This window comes from Pelobates fuscus, chromosome 2 (genome assembly GCF_036172605.1).
Source record: "Pelobates fuscus isolate aPelFus1 chromosome 2, aPelFus1.pri, whole genome shotgun sequence".
NCBI lineage: Eukaryota > Metazoa > Chordata > Amphibia > Anura > Pelobatidae > Pelobates > Pelobates fuscus.
Window position 1 is genome coordinate 177,116,667 of NC_086318.1, and position 24,524 is coordinate 177,141,190.

Below are 24,524 nucleotides of genomic sequence, written 5' to 3' on the forward strand. Positions count from 1 at the left end.
TACAGACTTTGTTATTTGCATGTTTCATATTTATTGCTGTATTAACTGCATGCTGATAGTTCTACTTTAATTATCTTGGTAAATTCATGCTGTTCATTACATTGATGACATACTGGGATGTGAATGGTACAATGATCAGATTGGATTATCATGTACTTGTGTGCAAATGTCATAATACAGATTGACGATTTTTAATTAAAATTTATGGTGTACGGTGATTTTTCTACATTTAATTACTTGTGAACATGCCACCTCGTGTGTTCTCAGCTATACTGTCAACTGTTTTACCCTTAACATAATCCCACTTAATATAAGGCATTTATAATAGAATAACACAATTCTGCATAAGCCAATAATGCTACATACAGTACCAATACATATATACATATGCAATATACTGAAAGAGACACTACAAGCGCCAAAACAACTTTAGCTACATGGCATGGTTTGGGTATATAGATCATGCACCTGCAGTCTAACTGCTCAGATTTCTACTTCAAAGGAGTTAAATCACTTTGTTTATGCAGCCTTAGTCACACCTCCCATTTATGTGACCTACACAGTCTCTCTATATATTTCCTGTGAAGTGAGATCTAATGTTTAAACTTTCTTTACTGAACAGTCTGTTTAATTTAAAATGTCTTGTTCCCTGCCCTGCTAATAGCCTGCTACAGCCTCATGTGAGTGATTCAAGTTCAATTAACAGAGCAGGAGATAAAGGCTTCTAAAGTAAACACACTGTGCTGTAATATCTGAGTCACAGACAGGGGAGGTTTGGTTAGGGCTACATAAACAGAAACAAATGTTTTTTAACTACTATATTGCAGAGTATTGAGCAGTGAGAATGGTCTATCTATAGATTAAAGCAGCCTTAGTAAGCTAAAGTTGATTTGGTGCTTAGAATATCATTTTTAATCAGGTCTTCTCAAACACGATACTTATTTAGAACAATATCAGAAGTACCAGAATCAATGTTTATTTAGCATAAAACTCCCTTCAATCTTTTGGCAATACTTTGCTTCTCATGAGCCATGACCCTTCAAAGCTTTGCCTCTTTTGAGGGATATCCCCTAAATCTCACGGTGAATATTTCCCTGTCATGGCTCCTCAGTCACATTATCTAATGGCCCTTTATTCCCACTCATTAATCATTTTGATCCCTCCACCCCAATATTGCAATCTATACATATAATAGTTTTGTGTCCGTCTGGAAAATGTTCTGTGGATAACCCTGGACTCCTAGGATCTCTACCAATCAGATGAAATCGACTTTGCATACTTACTGCTCTCCTGGCTTCCAGCTCAGTACAAGACTCTCTTTGAGGCCGCAGAGGATCACAATGAATTAGCATCCACTGGAGGTCAAACTGTCACAAAATAAAATAAAATCAGGAGTGTTGATATTTATTAAATAGTCTCTCCATGCTATGCAACACGTTTGTATAGATTCCCTATTGCATGTCCTCATCATGTCAGAGCAGGTAAGCACCAACACTATCGCCTAACATACAAAGCAATCACCATAAATTATGTTACGTCTAGTTAATTAATTACTCAGCAAAAGGCCTCACTATATTATATCGAAATGCATGATATACAGAGTTACCTTATTAAATTACTGCATGAAATATCGGCCATGTAAACATAACTAATAAAACATACATCTTTATCAATGCAACATCAGAGGGGAAATTCAACAAAATGTTAGTCAATAAAAATAATAATGTTTGCTAGACAAGAACAAAGAGAACAAGTTTATGTACATATTCTTTCTATGTGGTTTTCATGCATTAAACCAAGATTCTCAGCATATTTTGAGTTAAACAGTACAGGGGAAACCCATATATATTCTGAGTAGGTATTTTTCCATTAACAATTAATTGCCACTCTAAACACGTGTGAACATATGACAAGTACTTTGCACACCATCTATAAAATGAGTAGCAACTATGAGAGAAAATAGTGAAAATAGTCTATATAACATAATCTAATAATTTGATTTCCAGAGACATAAGTGGAAGAACACACAGATCTCCCGAACTTAAATAGTTCAAATCAATTCATTCTTCTGAGTAATAAAGTGATTCAGAGTTTGAGCCCCTGTCTGGTGTTTTCAGGGACAATGTAGGCACTATAACTATCTCATTCAATTGGTTGTAGTACCTGGAGTCCCCTGGCGCTGTCCCTCTATTCAATTTTAAACCATTTTCAAGAGCAGTTTCACAATAAATAGGGAACCCTGGCCACCCACAGTCTGTCCCTTACTGGAGGAATGGCTAGGCAAAGATTACACGCTTCCTTCTTGCCATACCAATTCATATCACCAATGGACACTGTAATAGGCTAAAAGTGCTCAGTTGATACTGGCAGCCAATCACAGCCTCCCAGGCTAATGCTTCCTTGTTAGCCCAAGCAGCAAAAAGAGGATGGACTGCTGGGCACTCTCATATAGCATTAAAAACTTTTAATTGGTTTAACGTTGAATGGAAGGACAGAGCCAGGGGACTCCAGAAACTATAACCACTTCAATGATATAAAGCAGTTACAGTGCCTACAGTGTCCCTTTAAATACAGATCGTGTTTGCATTTGTATCTGTTCTGTTGGAGTTTAAAAACAACATAAGCTATCATTATAGATTTTACATATTATGATAATTTATTATATAACTCGTTTTTACAGGCCCTAAAAATATATTGTTTATTTTAATTTAAAATCAATTTATTCCTCAAAAAAAATATCTCCAGCACGAGCATTATTCTACTGATGTGCAAAAAAACATTAAAAAAAACTTGCAGCCTTTCAGCAGACACAATTTTTTAGAGCAAGCCAGAAGCAAGTTCTCTGGTAGAGGATGGAATGTGTAGAATGAAAGCAAGCATACAGAAGGCTTTATGTGAGCGGCTGGTATGATCCTGTGAAATGTTACACCATAGTGCCCGGCCTTTATAATGTGACCTATGGTAAAGAAGTGAGGAGTCCTATAAAGGCCCATTTTGAAGAATAATGAATTCCTTTCATAGATAAATTATCATTGCTATGGAAACTGACTGAAAAAAGGCACAGCAGCAATAAGTTCATTTCTCATTATTGATATAGATTGGAATACTGTGGGGACAAAAAAAAAAACACATTTGGAGGCATGAGCCAGACTACCTTCCAAATCATGGTTATTAAGGGGAGCATTGCTGCTGCTGAGGATTATGGAAGGAAATCAGTATTATATTATATGACCTGGTCTTGTTCTCTGTAGGAAACATTCATGGACCACTGCCTTTTATTTGCTTTTTCCCCTTTATTGATATTTACAAATGCAGTCAATTAGCAGTATGAATGCAATGATTTTTTTTAAATAATGGTGTGTATCAGTATGCACTCCCTTTACAACTGACTTTCACTATGTTGAAAGAAAAGTCACGATGGGGAAAAAAATCTCAACTTTTTACTAAAAACAAGCAGATTGAAAAGTCACTTTTTAGTAGTGACTTATACTGTCTGGGTCAGTTCAAATCAGGTATATACTGAAAAATATCTGACTTACCAACTGCTATTCTCTAGTTTGTCATTTGAATTTAAAAATGTTGATGTCATGGCCTGAACAATTGTACTGCGAAAATGATCACTAGTTGCACCATGGGTACAGTAAGCTGGTAGATTGAGAGTGGAAGATAGATCCACCTAGACAATCTTACGGGAGGGTGAGAGGGGTAAGATCCCTACCAGTCATAATGGTGCAACTTTGAAGATAAAGTTTTACTGTTCTAGATAGATGAGGAAAACAAAACATGTTTTTTTTTGTTTGTTTTTTAAAGTTAGTTATTTCTCCATATAGCTTTAAAAAAAAAATACATTTTAATATGAAAGATGAAATCATACCAATCGCTAAAAATCAAATATATAACAAACTTGTTCAATTTGTAACCATTTTAGTGTCCTATAAGTAATTTTTCAGTGAGAAATTGTGTATTTATCCAAAAGTCAAATAGATGCAATAGACTCATTTATATTTATAGCTCATTCTGTGTATAGAAGTAATAGTGTATAATCCTGACTATAGAAATCTGCATGGTTAAAGGAACATTATACTACCCAAATACAAAATAAATAAAAATCACTGTTTTGTAGATATACATCCAATGAAAACATTGTATTATTGGGGTATATATAAAAACAGCTTACAAAACCTGCAGTTCTCTTGTCTGCTGCCTTTGCAAGCCCTCCCCCTCTAACCCCACCCAGTCTACCTGCGGCTGTCCAATCACAGACTTCCAAATGCAGCTCAATGAGAAGTCTTTGCAAGGCAGGTGCTCTGATCAATTGCTGCCTCTTGAGTTTAGCTCTATTGAGTCAACAGGACCTGTTGTCTGCTTGAATGCCAAGATGTGTTACCAGGTTAATTTATAAAAGTGTCAGTTTCGGGGCGTGGCTTGGCTGCCGACCGAGATGGCCGTGTAGCACAGGAGCTCCGCTTAATCCACAACGAATAAAGCACTTACCAAAGGCAACGAGGCCCAGACAGTAGCCCTGCAAAGCAGCAGGATGCCAGGCTCCTACTCCGGCAACAAACCAGCCAGGAAAAAAAAGGACGACGGCAGAGAAACCCCTAAAACCGTCGCCGAAATGCTGACGGCGCCACGAGGCACACAGGCCGGACAAGATGGCCGACAACAGAGCCCGCGGGGAAATCAGCATCCTGAGACCGGAACGGGAGAGGAAAGTCCCGAAATCACAGCAGGAGGAACATCACACATACTGGCCAAATTAACAGAGGTGAGCAACTACCTGGCTGCAGAAATTTCCAACTGCACAAAAGAAGTGAAGGCAGAGATTCAGGCGCTGGGCTGCAGAACAGCAGACCTAGAAACCAGAATGGAACAGGTCACCCAGGCACATAACAAGGTAGTAGCACACTCCAAAACCATGGAGAGACAACTAACCGACCTCGCACTCACCATAGACGACCTGGCTAACCGGTCCAGGCGTAATAATGTCCGGCTCAGAGGCCTTCCGGAGTCCCCCACTGAAGGGAATCTGGTAGCCGCAATGGAGCACTATTTTAAACACCTCATCCCAGACATACCCGAAGAACAATGGACGATAGACCGCGCACACAGGGCGCTACGAGCCCGCAGGTCAGCAAACCAGCCTCCTAGGGACATTATAATTAAATTCCATTACTACCGGACAAAGGAGGCGGTGATGCAGTATGCCAGGAACAACGAATTATCGTACAAAGACGCAGTGATAACCGTCTATCAAGACCTCTCCCCTACCACTTTACAGCGTAGAAGAGCATGGAGGCCCCTCACCACGCTGCTGCGGGACAGGGACATAAAATACACATGGGGACATCCGTTTAAGCTGGTGGCGTTCAAGGACGGCACGACACACACCCTGATACCGGGCGCTGATCCTCAGAAGTTCCTCCGGGACATGCGGGTGGACCCACCGCGAGACTTCACCTTGCAGCAGGAACCCATACCCGAGCTGGACACCTTGGCTACAGAATGGAGAACCGTGGGAGACACAGAGGGACGCTGAGCTAAAAACCCCTGAGAGGGGAACCAAGAGACCTCTATGAACTCACATGTCAAGCGAACTGGGACTGGGGAATTAGCAAAACCACACGGGCTTAAGCCATGTCAAGGGGACAGGGGGCATGGAGGAGGGAAAAGCAAAAAACTCAAAGCTATTGCCCACGGGCCTAAAAAATACCCAAAGGCGTGGCGGAACCGACGGACACCCGACTCATGGTGTCCCGGTTCCCCCAAACAACTCCCTCAGCCAATACAGAAGGAGACAAACACTTAGGGACGACAACTAGTAGACAAAGAAGGAATACAGGGGACAGGTCTCTACACGCACACTACACACAACACAACATTCAAGGGCTTACTACAGCTAGGCTTCACCCCCTACGAATCAGATCGCACAAAACAGGAATTAGCGCCCAGGGCGGACGCTGAACTAAGAGAAAGGGATGGGATTGACGGAAGCTGAGATCCCTAGGAGCGAATAGAAAGGGACAGGGAAGAGAGGCTTGGGATGACGGGGGAGGGAGGGGCATGGTAAAGGGCAATATTATTAAGGGGCTATACCAGGGACCTCGTAAAGAGGCACGGTGGATCGGAGACAAACCCGACCCTGTAAGGAACACACATTGATGGCCTGCAGGGGGGGGACACGTCCCCGTCCGAATCTGGCAAAAAGTAAGACTAGATTAAAAAAACAATATTATAATGTTTATACCGGTTATGAAATGTTTGAATTGTTACTCATTATGTTTTTATTTTCTTCTTCCAACACGAGTGAGACCGCTACCCAGACCACAAAAGAGAGGACGACAACAAAGACTCCGGAGAGAGAACCCTACGGACCCCTGACAGGTATGGGCCCAACTCTCCGCACAGACACGCCACCCGCCAGACTAGTCACCCCATGGCACTAAAAATACTATCGATTAATGCTAGGGGACTCAATACGCCCATCAAGCGCAGGACCCTCCTACGCGACCTAAAAACTAAAAAGGTCGACATAGCCCTAATTCAGGAGACCCATATTCCTAGGGCCGCTCCGGTCAAATTAGGTGACCACACATACACAGTCACCCATGAGGCGAGAGCGCTGCGCAAGCAAGCGGGCGTTGCCATACTCCTCCACAAACACTGCCCTTTTACCCTACTACATAAGCAAACGGACCCGGCGGGCAGATTCATAGTGCTTTCGGGAACGTACCATAACACCAAACTACACCTGGTAAATGTATACGCACCCAACGAACCCGACCAAGACTTCTGGAACACCATAGAATCACTACTACTCACCTTACAGGGGGGTATCCTAGCGGTAGGAGGCGACATGAATGCGGTTCCCTGCCCAGCCCTTGATCGCACCACCAAACCAGGAACACAGAGATCCCAGGGCAGAGGGGGACAGGATAAAATCTTCCACTCCTTCATCCAACACACTGGCTTACTAGATGCATGGAGGCTACAACACCCAGATACATCAGACTACACATTCCACTCAGCCCCACACAACACTTACTCTAGGATAGACAATATACTCCTCAACGGAGCGGGAATGGCCAAACTCATCCAATCAGAAATAAACACCATCACATGGTCGGACCACGCAGACATAACAGTCACACTAGGAAACTTGCAACACCACACTACCTGGACGTGGAAACTCAACACTAGCTTACTAGCCGACGAAGACATTCTCAACGCAACAAGAAAAACAATCACCGACTACTTTAACGCTAATGACACAGAAGACATAAACCCGACCACACTATGGGCAGCCCACAAATCAGTGTTAAGGGGACACCTCATACAAGCAGCTACACATAAAAAACGTGCAAAAACAAAACGCATACTGGAGCTACAGGCAACACTGAGGAAAACCGCCCAACAACACAAACAAAACCCCACCGTCACCTTATATAACCAATTACAAAACATTAGACATCTCATTAGGGAACAAACTCTAGCAGAAATAACCCGCTCCGTACTCTGGTCTAAAAGGCTATTCTACGAAAAGGCGAATAAAATGGACACCATGCTAGCACGCACACTTAGACCCAGACAGGAACGTAAACACATCACCAAAATACGCAACTCAGCAAACCAAATAGACAACACACCGAAAGCTATCAACGAAACGTTTACAGAATACTTTAAGGCATTATACAACCACACGCCTAGAGAGGGGGAAGAACAAGCCCAATACCTAAGCCGCATCACCGAATTCCTAGCACACACACGCTTACCCAAAGTAACGACAGGGGACGCCACCGAGTTAAGTGAACCAATCACACAGGAAGAGGTGGGGGTAGCAATCTCCAATCTTCAAAGTAATAAGGCACCAGGACCAGATGGGTACGATATGTCGTATTACAAAAAATGCAGCACAGAGTTACTGCCACACCTCACCAAACTGTTTAACCACTTCCTACAGGGAGGCACCCCGGACCGGGACATGGCCATAGCAAACATAGTTTTACTACCCAAACCCGATAAGGACGCGACCTTAGCCACAAATTACAGGCCTAATAAATTCCCTAATAAATTCGGACCTAAAAATTTTTGCTAAAATCCTGGCACACAGAATGGCTCCATTACTACCCAAGTTAATTCACCCGGATCAGGTAGGCTTCATACCGGGACGCCAGCTGTACGAAAACACCCGCCGGGGGGTAGACCTGCTGTGGCACATGGCAGACACACGAGCACCATCACTGGCCCTCTCGCTGGACGCAGAGAAGGCCTTTGATAGAGTGCAATGGCCCTTCATGCTGCAACTGCTCCACACACTAGGCTTCCCTGACCCCTTCATCACAGCAATACGAGCACTATACACAAACACACGGGCACAAACCATAGTGGCGGGAGCACCTAAGATACCCTTTGACGTAGGAAACGGAACAAGGCAGGGATGTCCATTATCCCCAATGTTATTCGCTCTTGTCCTAGAGCCATTCCTACACGCAGTCCGAAACGACCCAAATATTACAGGGGTACAACTTGGGAACGAACAATTTAAGATAGCAGCGTACGCAGACGACGTACTCCTCACACTTACGAACCCAAGCCACTCACTGACTCACCTGGCGGGACTACTACAAACATACGGGGACGTGTCCGGCTACAAGATCAACCTCACCAAATCCGTAGCACTGCCTTTTCACATAGCCGACCAAGACATACAACTGATTAGACACATACACAAAATCAAAATTAACACGGAAGCTCTCACGTACCTAGGAGTGAAGTTAACGGCAGACACCAACACATTATTTAAACTAAACTATACGCCCCTATTCTCAAAAATAAAATCCGACCTGGAAAATTGGACGGAAAAACCCATATCCTGGCTAGGCCGCCTACATTCAATAAAAATGAATATCTTACCCAGACTAATGTTCCTGTTTCAAGCGCTCCCAATTAACGTAACCAAAAATGACTTAAAGGACATACAGAGGGCAGCAGACGGGTTCATATGGCAGCGGAAAAGACCTAGGATAGCCAGAGCCACAATGTACAACCCAAAATGGAGGGGGGGGCTGGGCCTGCCACACCTCCACCACTACTATGTAGCGGCACAGATAGCCCAAATAGCATATTGGCACTGCCCCATAGACCAACGTAGATGGGTGGACATTGAAGCACTGATGACAGGTGCGGACCTACCACAGTTTCACATTTGGACACCAAGGGAACACAGAGCGCTCCTAAGGACCAGGTGTCCGGCCATTCTAAACTCCATTAGCATATGGGACCGATTCACACAAAAATACAAAATAGCGGATATCCCCTCACCAATGACACCCATGCTGCGCAATAGGGCATTCCCCCCAGGGATAAGGGCACAAGACTTCAAAGGAATAGAAGCAACGGGCTTACAGAGATATACTCACCTTTACGCGGACGACCGCATAGTCTCATATGAGCACTTACAATCCCTCGCCCCGCTACAAACCCGCGACTTCTTTAGGTACATACAGCTGCGGGATTTCGCACAAACGCAAGAGGTTAAAACAGCCGCGGCGAAACCCCTAACCTTTTTCGAACAAATATGTCTAAAAGAAAAAATGCCAGAGAAACTAATCTCGCGGCTATATAGCCACATATGCACGACATCAGGAATATGGGGTGCGCAAACCTACACGGATAGATGGGAGGAGGACTTGGGGGAAACATTGGAGGGAACAGACTGGCAGGACATATGGGAGGCAAACGCAAAGGTGTCCATCTGCACAACACTACAAGAACAAGCTTACAAAATAATGTTACGGTGGCATACCACCCCAGTGAAACAATATCATATGAAACTGAGCCCTACAGACACATGCTGGCGACTGTGCGGAGAGAGGGGCACATACATCCATATGTGGTGGCAATGCCCAAAGATACAGGAATACTGGGGAAAGATAGTAGACTTATGCTCACAAATTTTAGAACGACGACTGACGCTAGACCCATGGGCCTGCCTCCTCTCGAGACCCACAGAGGGGCTCCACAAACATGACCAAAAACTTCTAAATATGCTCTACCTAGCCGCTCGAAGAGCGATAGCGCAACATTGGATAAACACAGACACACCCCCACTCACCCTGGTCAAAGCAAAAATTAGGGACAACTACCTAATGGATAAGATGACAGCTCAGGTGAGAAATACCACCAACACATTCCGGAAAGTCTGGGCCACATGGGAACAATACGACATCTAAAACAAATAGAAATGACAGATCAGGGACGGCGAAATCTCACTCGTGTAATGGAACTATTTCGTTTTATTTAAGTTAATTTTCATATGGTTTAATATGTACTGAACTGTTACAACATATGTTAAAAGAGTCAAAAGGAAAACGCTGACAGACACTGTAGCAAACGACACCTTAATAGGCCTCTGCGCAGGCCACAGGCTACGGAACCAAAAAAGGCACCAACATCGCTATGATGCGTGCAATCATACCTACCGCTTAAATACAAAACAGGCTTCTGCGCAAGCCACACATGTCTTTTTGAATCTGCTCAGCACGAAAAATAAAGAATATATAAAAAAAAAAGTGTCAGTTTCTACTGAAATCTGCACTTTTTGTAAAATGAAAAAAGAGGACATATTCTTCACACATAAGCTTCTCATGTTCCCAATGCAAACATTGAAAATCAATCTCCATGTACCAATAATAAGCTCTGCAATGACAGTATTAGGTTATAACGCTCTACTCCCTGTGGGAGCCCATGTGATTGGTTAGGATATTTAAGTCAATCACATCCTGCTTTTCATTCCCAGTGCTGTCATTTCTCATAATAAGTACTATTAGTGCGGGGAATTGGGTACTCTGTGGCTTGGTATTTAGGAAATGGCGGTTTATGGACGCCAATTGCAAGGGGTATGGACAACCCAAACATGTTACCTTTTCAAGGACAAGCGCTTGGGAACCCCTTAATGATTTCTTTAGCTGCCGCCAACTCCCAACCCATTTACATATATGATTTCAGCACTTAAAGTATATAGAAATAAGCATAATTTTAAGCAGTTGTGACTGCTAATTAGTAAAAGAAGATATCATAATCCTGCGTTAGTGATTCACTTTAAAAGAAGAAACCCAACCTGCAGTTGCTACTGCTTTGTACACTTGAGTAACAATAGCAATCTGCAAAACATAGGAAATTCAAAACCTATTGTTATCATGATTATGCTCAGTTTAGCCTTCAGGAGCTGTGTTTCTGTGTTATTATGGTTTGGTAGATATATGAATGGACGGTGAAGTATATTTGCTTAATGCCCATGAAATCTGTAAGATCATATGAAGCAATCAATAGTTACTCATCTTTATGGCTGTCAGGGAGTTAAATGGCTGTTGACAGAAACAGTTTGTACAGTGAGACAATCCCATTTTCCTGTATATGAGTTGTTTGATGGCATGCTACAACCGTATATCTTGCATATCGTCATTCTCTATTATATTTACTGTAGTGTCAATGTTATCTTGTCAGATGAGAGAGTAAATGAACTAAAGTCTCACCTGCCAAAGTAATTATGGTTGGAGGTCAAACCCAAGGATTGCTGAAGGCTTTTCATTGCATTCTGATGACTGATTGCAGGAGTTTGATCAGTGATTATATCTTGCTAATTACTAAGGTCAGCAATTATCATCACCGCCTGGGTTTATCATATCAAGTATCTGCTATCAATTAAAGTAACATTTTACTGTCACTGAGTATGTTAAAGAAACAACAATGGCTTGTTTACTAGGAAATGAGACGAGGCTGTTCAAACTGAAATAAATTGAAATTTGCTATTTCCTGTTCGGTTCCTCACATTTTACAGTTTAGTGAATAAACCCCAGAGTGTTATGTAGGGAGATGAAAAGTTGTAAAAGTGCATCGGTCACCATGGAAACCAACTTCATGTCCCTACAGATTATCCAGCTGTTAGAACTTTGCTCCATTCTTGACATTTATACATTACAGACAATCTAATTTTTTTATTTTTATTTTGGTGTTATATGAGGTATTACTGAGTAATGTATGTACTGGTAGTGCAATGCTTTGTGCGTTATGGGGTTAAAGCTATATTATTATTTTTTTGTCCTCCTCTTCTTTGACAATCAACATATCTTCAATTTCTTCACTACTGCTTCAAAAGAATGGAGGATATATCAGGACTTTATAAATGGGAGAAATAAATAATAGCCGGGAGTATTCATATGATTCAGATCAACACTGCTTCCTGTGATTTCGTGACTTAAAAGAGATAACACACAGTAATGTCCAATTGGTGTAGAATAGTGATATAAGGATGCCTCTATATTATTAAAAGAGTATTTTTTTTATACATATATATATATATGACAATGAATAAGGATGCAGTGGCCTTCTGAGGGTGCAAGTGTTGCTTGTCGGGAGCACTCCACCCTTAAACCACATTGCTGAAGTGCTCTATGGGTTAACAGTGTGTCTCTTTTTTTTAATTCAAAGTCATTTAAAGAAATACTCCAGGCACCATAACAACTTCATTAGAATGACGTTGTTATGGTGGCAGCAGGTCCCTGGTGCTAAATTATCTTCAGGGGTTAACCATTGTGGTGTATCCCCAAAGTCCTGAGTCACCTGGTTGTGGTAGCATCATTCTAGCCCTGATCAAACCTAAAATTACGTGACCCGTGACCTTTATGACGCAAATAATGACACAAGGACCTGGGTGTATTTAAACCCCTGTCATTTTTGTACTAGTGCCCTTACGTGGTTTTATGTATGTTGCAATGCTGCTCCTGATCATTTGTTCTTCACCCAGCCATGTCCATCACCAAGAGTTATGTCCTAGTCCTGTATTTCTAGTGTACCAGTCCTGGCTATGTTGCTTACCCGGAGGCTTGACTTTTCCTGTATTTCAAGTGTACCAGACCCTTACCTAGTATAGCTTGTCCTAACCTGTATTGTGTTAATATTTAGTTCTTATGCCTCTTAATTCTACATAGCAGTTAAGCACAACCTTTTTAAGATATGGTAATATGCCCATCTATATATTCTCCATGTTCCTTTTACAGGTTGCTGACTTTTATCTTTCTGAGGATTCTCTCATATCATGACAGGTGCAGGGTTGTAATGCAGTGTTTGTAGGTTCAATGCTGCACATTTGGATTTAATGGCAGCAGCATCACGGCAAGCAAGATAATGCTGAAGAAGCTTATAATTCTTCTAATAGAGACGTACTGGGGAAAATGCTTTATTATGAAAAGCATGCAATTTGTAGGGTACAGCAATTTGCACCATTTGTTTTATTTAGAATTCCCTACTGCGCATTGTAAATTAGGTACAGTAATTTCCACAAATGCGAATCCTAGGCTCCATATGCTTTTCAGTAAGCATCTACCATTACTGAAAACCTCATAGGGTTACTATAATTCTTTAAAAAAAAAAAATAGATTTCCCTAATGGACATTATTCATTTGGTCCCCCCACCTTAAACACCCGCAACCGTAGCTCTAAACCAGGAGTCCTCAAGCTGCGGCCCTCCAGATGTTGCAGAACTACAACTCCCATGATTCTTTGAATTACATATATAGCCAGAGAACCATGGGAGTTGTAGTTCAGCAACATCTGGGGGGCCGGAGTTTGAGGACCCCTGCTCTAAACTTACATTGAATCCAGAACTGGACAAAGTAACTGAACTGCAAACATAATATGGCTATTGTGGCCTTACATTTGAAATTCACTATGAACTCTCACTTTAGTAAACCATGTTTGTGTCATACTGTGATTCACAGAACGTGTTAGAGTTTAGCCTTGGACATAGTCATAATATTTGGCAAGGACTAAAAAAATATCAATTGGCAGATTCCCCTGATATATTCCTCCTAGCAAGGCCTCCTAGCAAGGTATTCTACTTGAAGATATGGAAGGGAAGGCTGTGGTAGCATGTAGACAAGCAAATAGGCTACCTTATCTATTTAAAGGAACATACAAATATGTATTAATCATACACCAAAAGTGCATGCAGCTCTTCATTTATGTGGGAAAAAAATAAATTGAGTTTTCATTACTTTTTATTCAACTCAATAAGAATCCACGCGTATCTCTATTGTGTTTGGCTGTGCACCAAATTTCCATTTCTGAAAAAACTCTACATAGGAATTATCATTACTGCTGGTATATGTGTTGTGGATTTATTACCAAATAATAACAATACATTCCTGATAAAAGTTTTTTATAGACTGAAACACTGATGTAATGTGACTGTATTCACAATAAATATTAGAATTTGGTTGAAAAGTCCAGTGAGAGCTTTCCTTCGTGACCAACCCTAAGCTGGAGATTGCTCCTTGGCAAGTACTTCTGACAGGTGTGTGCAGGGCCTTGGATTATACATATAAATAATAATAATTAATAAAAACTCAAGCAGTGGTGGTTCATTCATCCTTAGTGCCACTTAGTATATTGCCCTGACAGATTATTACTGAGAAATATATTTTTTTTTTAAATGAAAAAATATGTCTGTGTGTTATTAAAAATGTTTTGGTGACAAATGTCTTTAAGACAGAAGTTTGAGTGTTATTATAAAATAGTGTTTGTGTAAGTGGGTCTTAATAGTTACATATCTCCTTTCTGAAGGACACAGACTACCTTTTGATTTATAATGATTGATGGCTGACAGGCTGCCAAAGTACACAGCTGTGTGTAATTGTGCTATCAGTCTAGTCAGAATTGAGGGGGGGGAGATTGGACTGTATATAGTCCGAGTAGAAACCTCATAAATGCTCATACATGCTCGGTCATCTCCTATAACTGATGTGTGACACCACAAATTCACTTATGCTTAGGACGTTGGTGCTTGGAGACTAAATAAATGACCATGATCTAGCCTCCCTCGCTTACTCTCCTCATTCTCCTGGCCACTTCATGTTGCTAGCACCTGTCACATCCTTCTCCCTCTCATGCACTCTCACTTCTTTGACCTTTTGTTTCCTTCCTGGTGGCATGATTCCTGGTAGAATGACTGGCTGATCACAGAGAAAAAGCACTAAGAGCTGTAAAGTTGTAAAGAATGGGAAACAGCTGGATACTTGAATGGAAAGTTGAGAGGCTGAGTTGAGGATAGTTGTTATCTTTGGGACTCTAGTTATTTGTGAAATACATAGCATATCACATACATAAACATACATACATACATACATGCATAGCATATCACATACACAAATACATAACATAGCATATCACATACATAAATACATAACACACCATATTTAAATAATTTACATAATTTGCATAGTTTGATCCAATATCAAAACGCTATAAGTATATGTATGTAGTTGTCATAAGATCTCCTTGTCTTAGTACCCAAGCTGCAACCATACTGTTATTGTTTACATTGTTTACAAGATATATCATTTTTTTCTGGACACACAACACTTCTTTAAATAGACATGCATGCCTTGATGAGTGCTGCCCTGCAGTATATGGAATTCATGTGCTGCATGCCTCAGGAAAGCCCTTTTCTTGTCTATACATATGTGACTGTGGCCATCTCTCAACTGACTTACAACATTAATGAACTGGAAACCCATTGAAAGGGACTGAATTGGCATCAAGTACACCCAGGTCTGAGCTGCAGCTGACTATTCACACTGCCCTGTATCATGAAAGTCAAAGTCACTTCCCAAATTAGTTCTGAATTGGATTTAAAAAAAAATTTAAAAAAATTGGTTCATTTAAAAAAAAAAAACTGAATAAACATCTAAATAAAAACGGTCTTTGTTATTTTGCCTTCATCAATGCATAGTCTGAGCTTTGATTCTGTTTGGTGCCCCAGTCACTATTTCAGGTATATACAATGATCAGCCACTACATTAAAACCAATTCAAACCACTGACAGGTGAAGTGAATAACATTGATTATATTGTTACCATGGTACCTGTCAAGTGGTATGTTCTAATAGGCAGCAAGTGAACAATCAGTTCTGGAATTTCATGTGTTAGAAACGAGAAAAATGGGCAAATGAAAGTATTTGAGTGACTCTGACTAGAGCCAAATATTGATGGCTAGACGACTGGGTCAGAGCATCTCCAAAATGACAAGTCTTGTGGGGTGTTCCTTGGCATGCAGTGTCTAGTATCTACCAAAAGTGATGCAAGGAAGAACAACCAGTGAACCGGTGTCAGGGTGATGGGCGCTCAAGGCTCATTGATGCGCATGAGGAGTGAAGGCTAGCCCATATGGTTCTATCGTGCAGAAGACCTACTGTAGCTCAAATGGCTAAAAAAAATAATTTACAATGGCCCTGATAGAAAGATGACAGAACACACGGTGCATTGCAGTTTGCTGCATATTTAACTGCTTAGACACAGGCTGGTCAGAGAAACCATGATGACCCCTGTCCACCACAGAAAACACATTCAATGAGGACATGAGCATCAGAACTGGACCAAGCAGCAATAGAATAAGGTTGCCTGGTCTGATGAATCACATTTTCTTTAGATTAGCTGGATGGCCAGGTACATGTGAGTTGTTTACCTGGGGAAGAGATGGCAACAGGATACACTATAGGAAGAAGGAAGGTCAGTGGAGGCAGTGTTATGCTCTGGGCAATGTTCTTCTGGGAAACTTTGGGTCCTGACATTCATGTGGATATTACTTTGACACATAAACCTACATAGAGATTGTTGCAGACCATGTACACCCCTTCATGGCAATGGTGTTCCCTGATGGCAATGGCCTCTTTCGGCAGGATAATGCACTATGCTATACTGCAAAAAATGGTCAGGAATCATTTGAGAAACGTGACAAAGAGTTCAAGATGTTGCCTTGGCTTCCAAATTCTCCAGTTCTCAATCTAATTGAGCATCTGTGGGATGTGCTGGAGCAACAAATCCAATAAATGAATGCCCAACCTGGCAACTTGCAGGACTCAAAGGATTTGCTGTTAATTTATTGGTGCCAGATACCACAGGACACATTCAGAAGTCTTGGGGAGTCCATGTCTTGAAACATCAGAGCTGTTTTGGTAGCAGGAGGGGGACCTACACGATATTAGCCAAATGTTTTTAATGTTGTGTTTACATGTTGTGTCATATTCTTATTTGATTTATTGTCTTATTTTCTCTGAAAACCCAGTAAAAGGCTAGATTATATAAATCTATTGTATCTCCGGTAACTCAGTTATTATATTAATTGGCATCCAGCCTAAAATGTTACAGGTTGGATTTCCTCTGTTATGTATAACGTTTTTATATTTTCAGTGATAATGTTGCAAGGCACATAATGTATACAGTCACAGGTGACAAGACATTCAGAAAAAGTAATCAGATCTAATGTTCACCTGTAATAAGAATTACAGAGGAGGACACACTGCAATTAATGATACAAAAACACATGAATGATAAATTAAGGTGCTCACTGTGGGGACTCTAATGCCAACGGAGAAAAACATATACAATCCAAATTGCACACAGGAGCACACTGTGCACCATTGCTCATGTTCATGTGTACCCTAATTTTGCTTATTTATACAACCTTGATTTTGATAATTTTGAATGATCCAAATGCATGCAAGGATCATGGACAAAAATATCAACGCGTCTTTGATTTACAAACATGTTTTGGTAATGATGCGGAAGCAGATAATTGTTTTATACTTGGTCTTTAAAACCTGCAAGAAGAGAACATGTGTTGCATATAAAGTCTGTAGTTTGGAGCAACCATATAAATATTATCATGTAAACTAGTCAAGTATGTTGTATTGAACATTGCCCTTCTACCCAAATAATTATATTTTAAAGCAATGATGCAACTTTTATGAAGTCATCATTTTATAAATGCCCAATATAATTTTATATGAAGTTTCTTTGCTGTGAACTATCTCTGGGGCACCACTACAGAAAACACTGCTATATTTATATTACTGTTACTATCTAACATTTCTCTTTAAATCCTGCACATTCCTACAAGCAGGTAAAACATGTCATTTTGTAGCATTGCTTTCTTTCGCCATCTAGTGGCTATTTTTTTGGTTTTCTTTTCTTTTTTTAACTATAGATATAAATGCCTGTAAATTATAATGGAATATTTATATAATTCATTCATGTGAACAGTAAAACAATTACTAATTTTAATTGGATCATGTGATAAATTATGAAAAGTATGAAAAAGACTCCTACAAGTGTCCTTCTTTTGCAATGTTAAGTCCTTTACTATTATTTTTTTTTTTTAAATACCAATAAATTGCCTTTGACAATTTAGGCGTACTTGATTATAACGTCCTTCATTATCATCCAACATGATTTCCAAGAATGATGAAGGTTGTAGAAAGCTATAGTTGGAATTACAAAAAACATGTGGTTTTGCCTTAAATGCATTTAAAAAAAAAAAAAGGTAGGTTCAATAAATTGGAGATTTGCTTTAAAATCAGCCAATTTGGACTAAATTTGTGTTGATTGCCACCCTACTGTTCAGTAAAAACATTTTTTTAAATGGTAATTTTTCCATCACAACCTGGATGTTTTTCCTTTTTAAGTATAATGCTATTAATGGGTTTCCACTTTTACAAGTATCAAATAAAATATGTAGAATACTAGGTAACAGGATGCTAACACTATGAGACAAGCGGCAATCAAATAGTCCACAACAGGTTAGGAGAAGATTGGAATTGGATTGTGATTTATCCCTTTGTGCAATCTGTGTAATTGTATGAAGCCGGCAGTTTGAGTACATTTTTGAGCATCCCCGTGTGGTTGGATTTAGCATAATTACCATGTTAAACGCTAATGTTGTAAACATAATTTTGTGCTATGTTCCAGTTACAATTCCTAACTTTGCATGAAGAGATAAAGGTATAATCATGCTGCATGGCAGAACTACAAAGCCAAAAAAATAAAAAAGTAGCAAGGTTTAACTTTTCTTCAAGAAAAAGTTAAAAACCCTCTAACAAAACTCGGATAGCTGTACTTCATAATTATATAAAGGAACATGTGTTATATCTAGGCAAAATACTATTGTGCAACGTTTACTATTTTTTTATGGCACTTGAGGTAATTTAAAACAACAATCATACACAAAGTCTGATATGTCCAGCATGTGATTTTTAATTGTTGAACAAGCCCTGGGGTCATGAATTGTGGAAAATAGATACAGGGTATACATTAAACTAATCTGCCTGCCCTCCACCAAATGTTAACATCCCATTAACATCCCATGGATACATAATTCCCATTCCCACCTTCTTTCTCTGGACACCATTTTGCCATTTTGCTTTTAGAAGCTTGTGACATGTCCCCTAATTTTGCCCTCTGCTGCCCACCCTACCCATTAACCACCAGGATAACTGAGAATCTCCCACATGTACCCTGTCACCCCACTATTATTATTATTATTATTATAAGTAGTAGTAGTATTTAAATAGAGCCAACATATTACTCTGAACTTTTAATATTATTACAATTATAGAAATGCAATGTTTGACAAGTCGTGCTCTTAGAAATGCATGCTCTTCCATAACACCATGAAATCTCCCACTGTCCCCCTCATGTCACACTCCTTAAACTGCCTTAAACTTACCTTTCCAGGACCTGCAATGCTAATGGCCATGGTGTGGGATTTTTGCTTTCCCCTCATTGGTCCTTCAAACCCTTGCCTCTTGTCCTTCTCTCTTTTTTTCTCGTCTGAAGTCCTTTCCATCCATCTATTTAATTGTCTCTCAACCATGTTACTATTATCTATCTCCTTAGCTCTCCACTACTCTTCCTTGATCACTTTTCTGCTTGGTTTCTGTACACTGTCTTCTTGGATGTTCCTTTCCTCATCTTTGGTGACTTCAACATTCCTTACCCAACCTAACAAGTGAATAGTCTCTTGATTTATCTCTGTCACCTCTACTGTTGCCCTTACTCTGTGGACTAAATCCCCCAGGCATGTAGGCAGCAATACCCTTGAACTTCTCCATTACAGCCTTTGCTCTCTTTCCAACTTTTCTAACACATCTTCTAACTTGTACTGTCAATCAATGTGCCACTCACTTAACATGTTACATTTATCTCATGTCAGGCAATAAGAAATCTAAGTTCTCTAGATGTACATCACTTGTCTTCCTCTCTCCAGTTCCCACTTTCTCCTCTCTCAACTCTTTCCTGTCCCTCTCAAGTTAACCCATACTCTAAGTCTATTTTGCCTAGCGCTCTAGACTTGACTGCACTAATTAAAGCTCTTTCCAAGTGCCAGCTACATTGTAAATATTTCCATATTGCTATACTTCCACTCTCTCCCTTACCAAGCAACGTATTTTACCTCTCCCATCTACAGCTATTCTCATGATTGCATATACTTTTTTCCTACCAGTAACTTCTCCACCCCACTGAAAAAGCACCATGAACTAACCTCACAGCTTGTAATTTGCATTCCTGCCCTTATGGACAGGGTCATTCGGACCTGCAAATGTGATTTAATGTGATGTAATGACACAAGTGAGCAAAAACTATTTTAACACCTTAGTGGGGACTAACCAAAAGGCAGGCTTTTGAGGTCTATCTGAGCTCTTGTTCATTCTCAGAGGTCTCATATTCACGTTTTTTTTGTTACAATGTCACTTTATTGACAAGATTAACTAAATCAAAAGTTCAATCACCCCTTGTTCTTCCTCCACTCAAACACTCAGTTGTCATTTTGTTAACTCCTTCCCCCCGTCTATCCACTTGCCACACCTACTGTCCTCTTGATCACATCTCCTTGCACCTTCTCTAATTTCTTTCCCTTAGTCTGGTCACATCTCTAACACACATTTTCAACATCCATCTATCTACTGGCAGGGCTGTATTTACCACAAGGCAAACAAGGCATTTGCCTAGGGCGGCAGTTTCAGGGGGGCGCCAAAAAACGCTATCCCAAGCTCCCAAACAAATGCCTGATGTTTGCCTGATGTCCTGGGGCTGTCCTTCTTAGCCCTCTCCCCCCCACTCCCTCCCCCCCAGGTGTAAACTACTAATATTCTAGCCATGCGGCAAGGAAGCACTGTCGTCCGCTCTTCTTGCTCTCTCACGCTCTGTGAGTGAGTGTAGCTGTCAGTGTGTGTCTGTGAGTGAGTGAAAGTGTGTGTCTGTCAGAGTGTGTCAAATCAGTGATGGGTATTTCTGTGAGTGAGTGTGTGTCTGTCATTTTATGTGTATCTGAGAGTGTGTGTCTGTCCGTGAGTGGGTGTGTCAGTGTGTGTTGATTAAACAGTGTGTGTGCCAATGACTGTATGGGTGTGCCAATGACTATGTGTGTGCCAATGACTGTGTATCTGCAATTGAGTGTATGTCAGTGCAAAAGTGGCCTTGACACGAATTGGGGGGGGGGGGCAAATTTAGATTTGGGGGGTGCCTAAATTTAGTTGTGTCTAGGGCAGCACAAATCCAAAATACACCACTGTCTACTGGCATATTTCCTTCTTCACTGAAACATGCAATTGTCAATGCTATCCTGAAAGAGTCATCTTTTGACCTTATTTCTCCTTTTAACTAGTGTCCCATATCTCTACTCCCCTTCACTGTTAAGCTTCTTAAACAGCTTGTCTTTACCCGTCTAATTTACTTCTCAATACTAACTCCCACTTCCTGGGTGACGCTTCTCACATTACAATTACCCTCCTCAGTTGCCTCGCTTCCGTAGCCCAGCTCACTCTCTCTCTCCATCCGCTGCTCTCCATCTAGCTAATTCTAACTCCGTCATCTAATCCAGCAGTCCCTCCTTCCCTCTGACATGCTTTTCTTCCACTTGTGTTTCTTTACCACTTCCTTGTGTGGGCAGGGCCTTGTTCACCTCATGTCTCTGTTACATTCAGTATGTTAAGTTATCGCCATTCTATTATTGTAAAGCTCTGCAGACTATGTTGGTGCTCTATAAATGCTAATAATATAATATGCTGACTATCAGATCAGATGACGACCAGTAATGATAAGTTCCTGAAGGCAAAGAGGAGTTTTAGCAAGACACCATCTTGCCTCTGGATTAGAGTTATTTAACCCCTTTTTAGGTAATTGTGGAGGAGCCAGTAATCTAGATGGAATTTATTTGTAACGTTGGCGTGTTCCTTTTATAATAATCCCCACATTGTAAGGAATACCTAGTTTATTGCTGCCGTAAGCAAGCAAGATAACATTCTCTCTTATGCATTTTCAGAAATGTAATTATTATTATTATATTATAAGGTACCAGCATATCTCTGGTAACTGAACAGCTTCTCAAAGGGAAATACAATAGTGATGTCCCGAACAGTTTGCCAGGAACTGTTCGTCAGCGAACAGTTCCCGGCGAACTGTTCAGGACATCACTAAAATACAACAGTGTCTGAGGGAGTTCACTAAGATATATGTAGGGTCCTGAATGGGTCATCACAGAAATAGCACTGCAACCTTACAGCAGTAAAACAGCGTCCATCAATAATTATTATTATTATTGTTGTTTATAAGGCACCAACATATTCCCCGTCACTGACATTACATCCCAATCCACTATACATTCTGCTAGGTGTGAAGGAACATATTGAGATAAAAGATTGGAGTGAAGGGTGATGGATAGCATAGCGTATTCTCACTATAGTGATGGGACTATTTATTGACTGCAGACTTTAGGTGCTGATTGTACGTACTACATAACCTGCAGCACAGATACAATGGACAGCGACTACAATCTGTACCAATAGCTTTTCACTGTCAAAATTCAAGAAAACGTTGTGAATAAGCACTGATAAATAGTCTCCTATTACCAAATGATAGAACACAATTAAAAACAAATAAACACTGCTGAATGGTAGTTTCACCTGCATATCCCCAGTGTATCTGTTTGAACATGTAGTCTTTACTGTTAGCAAGTTCTGGCAATGTGCCTTTGTGTTGAACATTTGTATTTTATAAACTAATGCAGGACAGAATGTTATTTTTTAATAGAAACTGTGACTCATTTCTTCATTTTGGATCAAAAACACCTTTCTCTACATTTTTAAATGTTTTAGACAGCAAAACAGCATGACAAACATTGAAACAGAAAGATAGACAGACAAACAACATGACAAACACAGAAACGGACAGACAGGCAGACAAACAACATGACAAACATAGAAACAGACAGACAGACAAACAGCATGACAAACATAGAAACAGACAGACAGACAGGCAGACATCATGACAAACATAGAAACAGATAGACAGGCAGACAAACAACATGACAAACATAGAAACAAACAGACAGCAGGCAAGGGTTCATAGTGTACCTGCAGCAGATTATGGCAATGCAATGTGAATTTCAAATTTAAAGCCAGAGTAATTGAACTGAAAGCCTAGCTAACTTTTTCAAGTTCTGTTACTCTGGTCTTACATTTGAAATTCAACTTTGAATTCTCATTTTAATGAATAACCTTTTATTATTCTAAAAATAAAGCTGATGACAATGTGAGTTGTCAGTGATGTAAAACCTGTAGAATGTATAGACAAACTGTGCATGCCTATCTCTGTAACATGTTTATATTACAATTTAGGAGAGAACAAGGCATTATGATGTCTGAGTGCAGAGGAAAATGTTCTGTTTTTCTCTTCTATGAACTCCATTCCATGAATTAAAGTAGGGAGAGAATTTACTAAACAATACATTACAAGTAACTGAAAACCCAAACAACATCTGCTGCAAAAATGGGTAATCTCAATAATATTCTTAAATTAGTTATCTGTTTCAAAATAAGTCAAATGCAGTTTTCTGTTTGCGACAGCTCACTGTTTAGTGAATAATCCCTTTAGATTCCACAAACTGTGTGTATATTAGCGCTGCTGGTGAATGACTTATGTCCAAATACAGCGCTCCAGGCAATTCTACAAGCCAGACATAGTGCTGATTTATTGTTTGGAATAATGCAGTTATTAGGACCTAAGGCTTGGCTAGGGGGTAAAAGCACACAGGAGAAAAGTAAGATTAGAATAGTGTAAACATTTACAACATCTAATACAACGGGCTTGAATAGACCATACATTTGTATGTATTATGGAAATAATAGAAAATGGGCAAAAGAATAAGATCAGTTTTCTTTGGGATCTATGAGATATGTAGCTGAAACCCCCGGCACAATTCCATTAAATATAACTGCTGAATAAGCTGAAAGCAGCTATCATCCGATTTACTGTCCTATTTACACAGGGCTATTTACTATAGTGGGAATTCAAAAATAATTTCAGATTGAAGGACACAGTAGGTGAACTGAACTGGGTGAATTTTTCCACTTCTGCTATTTTTATCTTTAATTTTAAAATTCCCTTTGAATTGACTTTGAATTCTCACTTTAGCGAATAACCCTGACGGTGTTATAAATCAGGCCACATTCACCTATCTCCTGAGATATCTGCCAAAGGAGTGGGAGAGAGAGAGAGCGAGTGTGTGTTTGTGAGTGTGTCTGTGTGTGTCAGTGAGTGTGTGTCAGTGTGTGTGTGTGTGTGTGTGTGTGTGTGTGTCAGTGAGTGTGTGAAATTAACTTTGAATTGACTTTGAATTCTCACCTTAGTGAA

General features: G+C 40.3%; 1 protein-coding gene across 1 annotated transcript in view; it reads right to left on the reverse strand.

The window, feature by feature from the left end:
• The window catches only part of LOC134586979 (collagen alpha-1(IX) chain-like), a 139,788-nt gene that overhangs the window by 84,928 nt on the left and 30,336 nt on the right, over positions 1 to 24,524 (reverse strand). Inside the window, exon 6 of the mRNA XM_063442973.1 lies at positions 1,284 to 1,367. Within this exon, the coding sequence (XP_063299043.1) occupies positions 1,284 to 1,367 (84 nt within the window). The remainder of the gene's footprint in view (positions 1 to 1,283; positions 1,368 to 24,524) is intronic.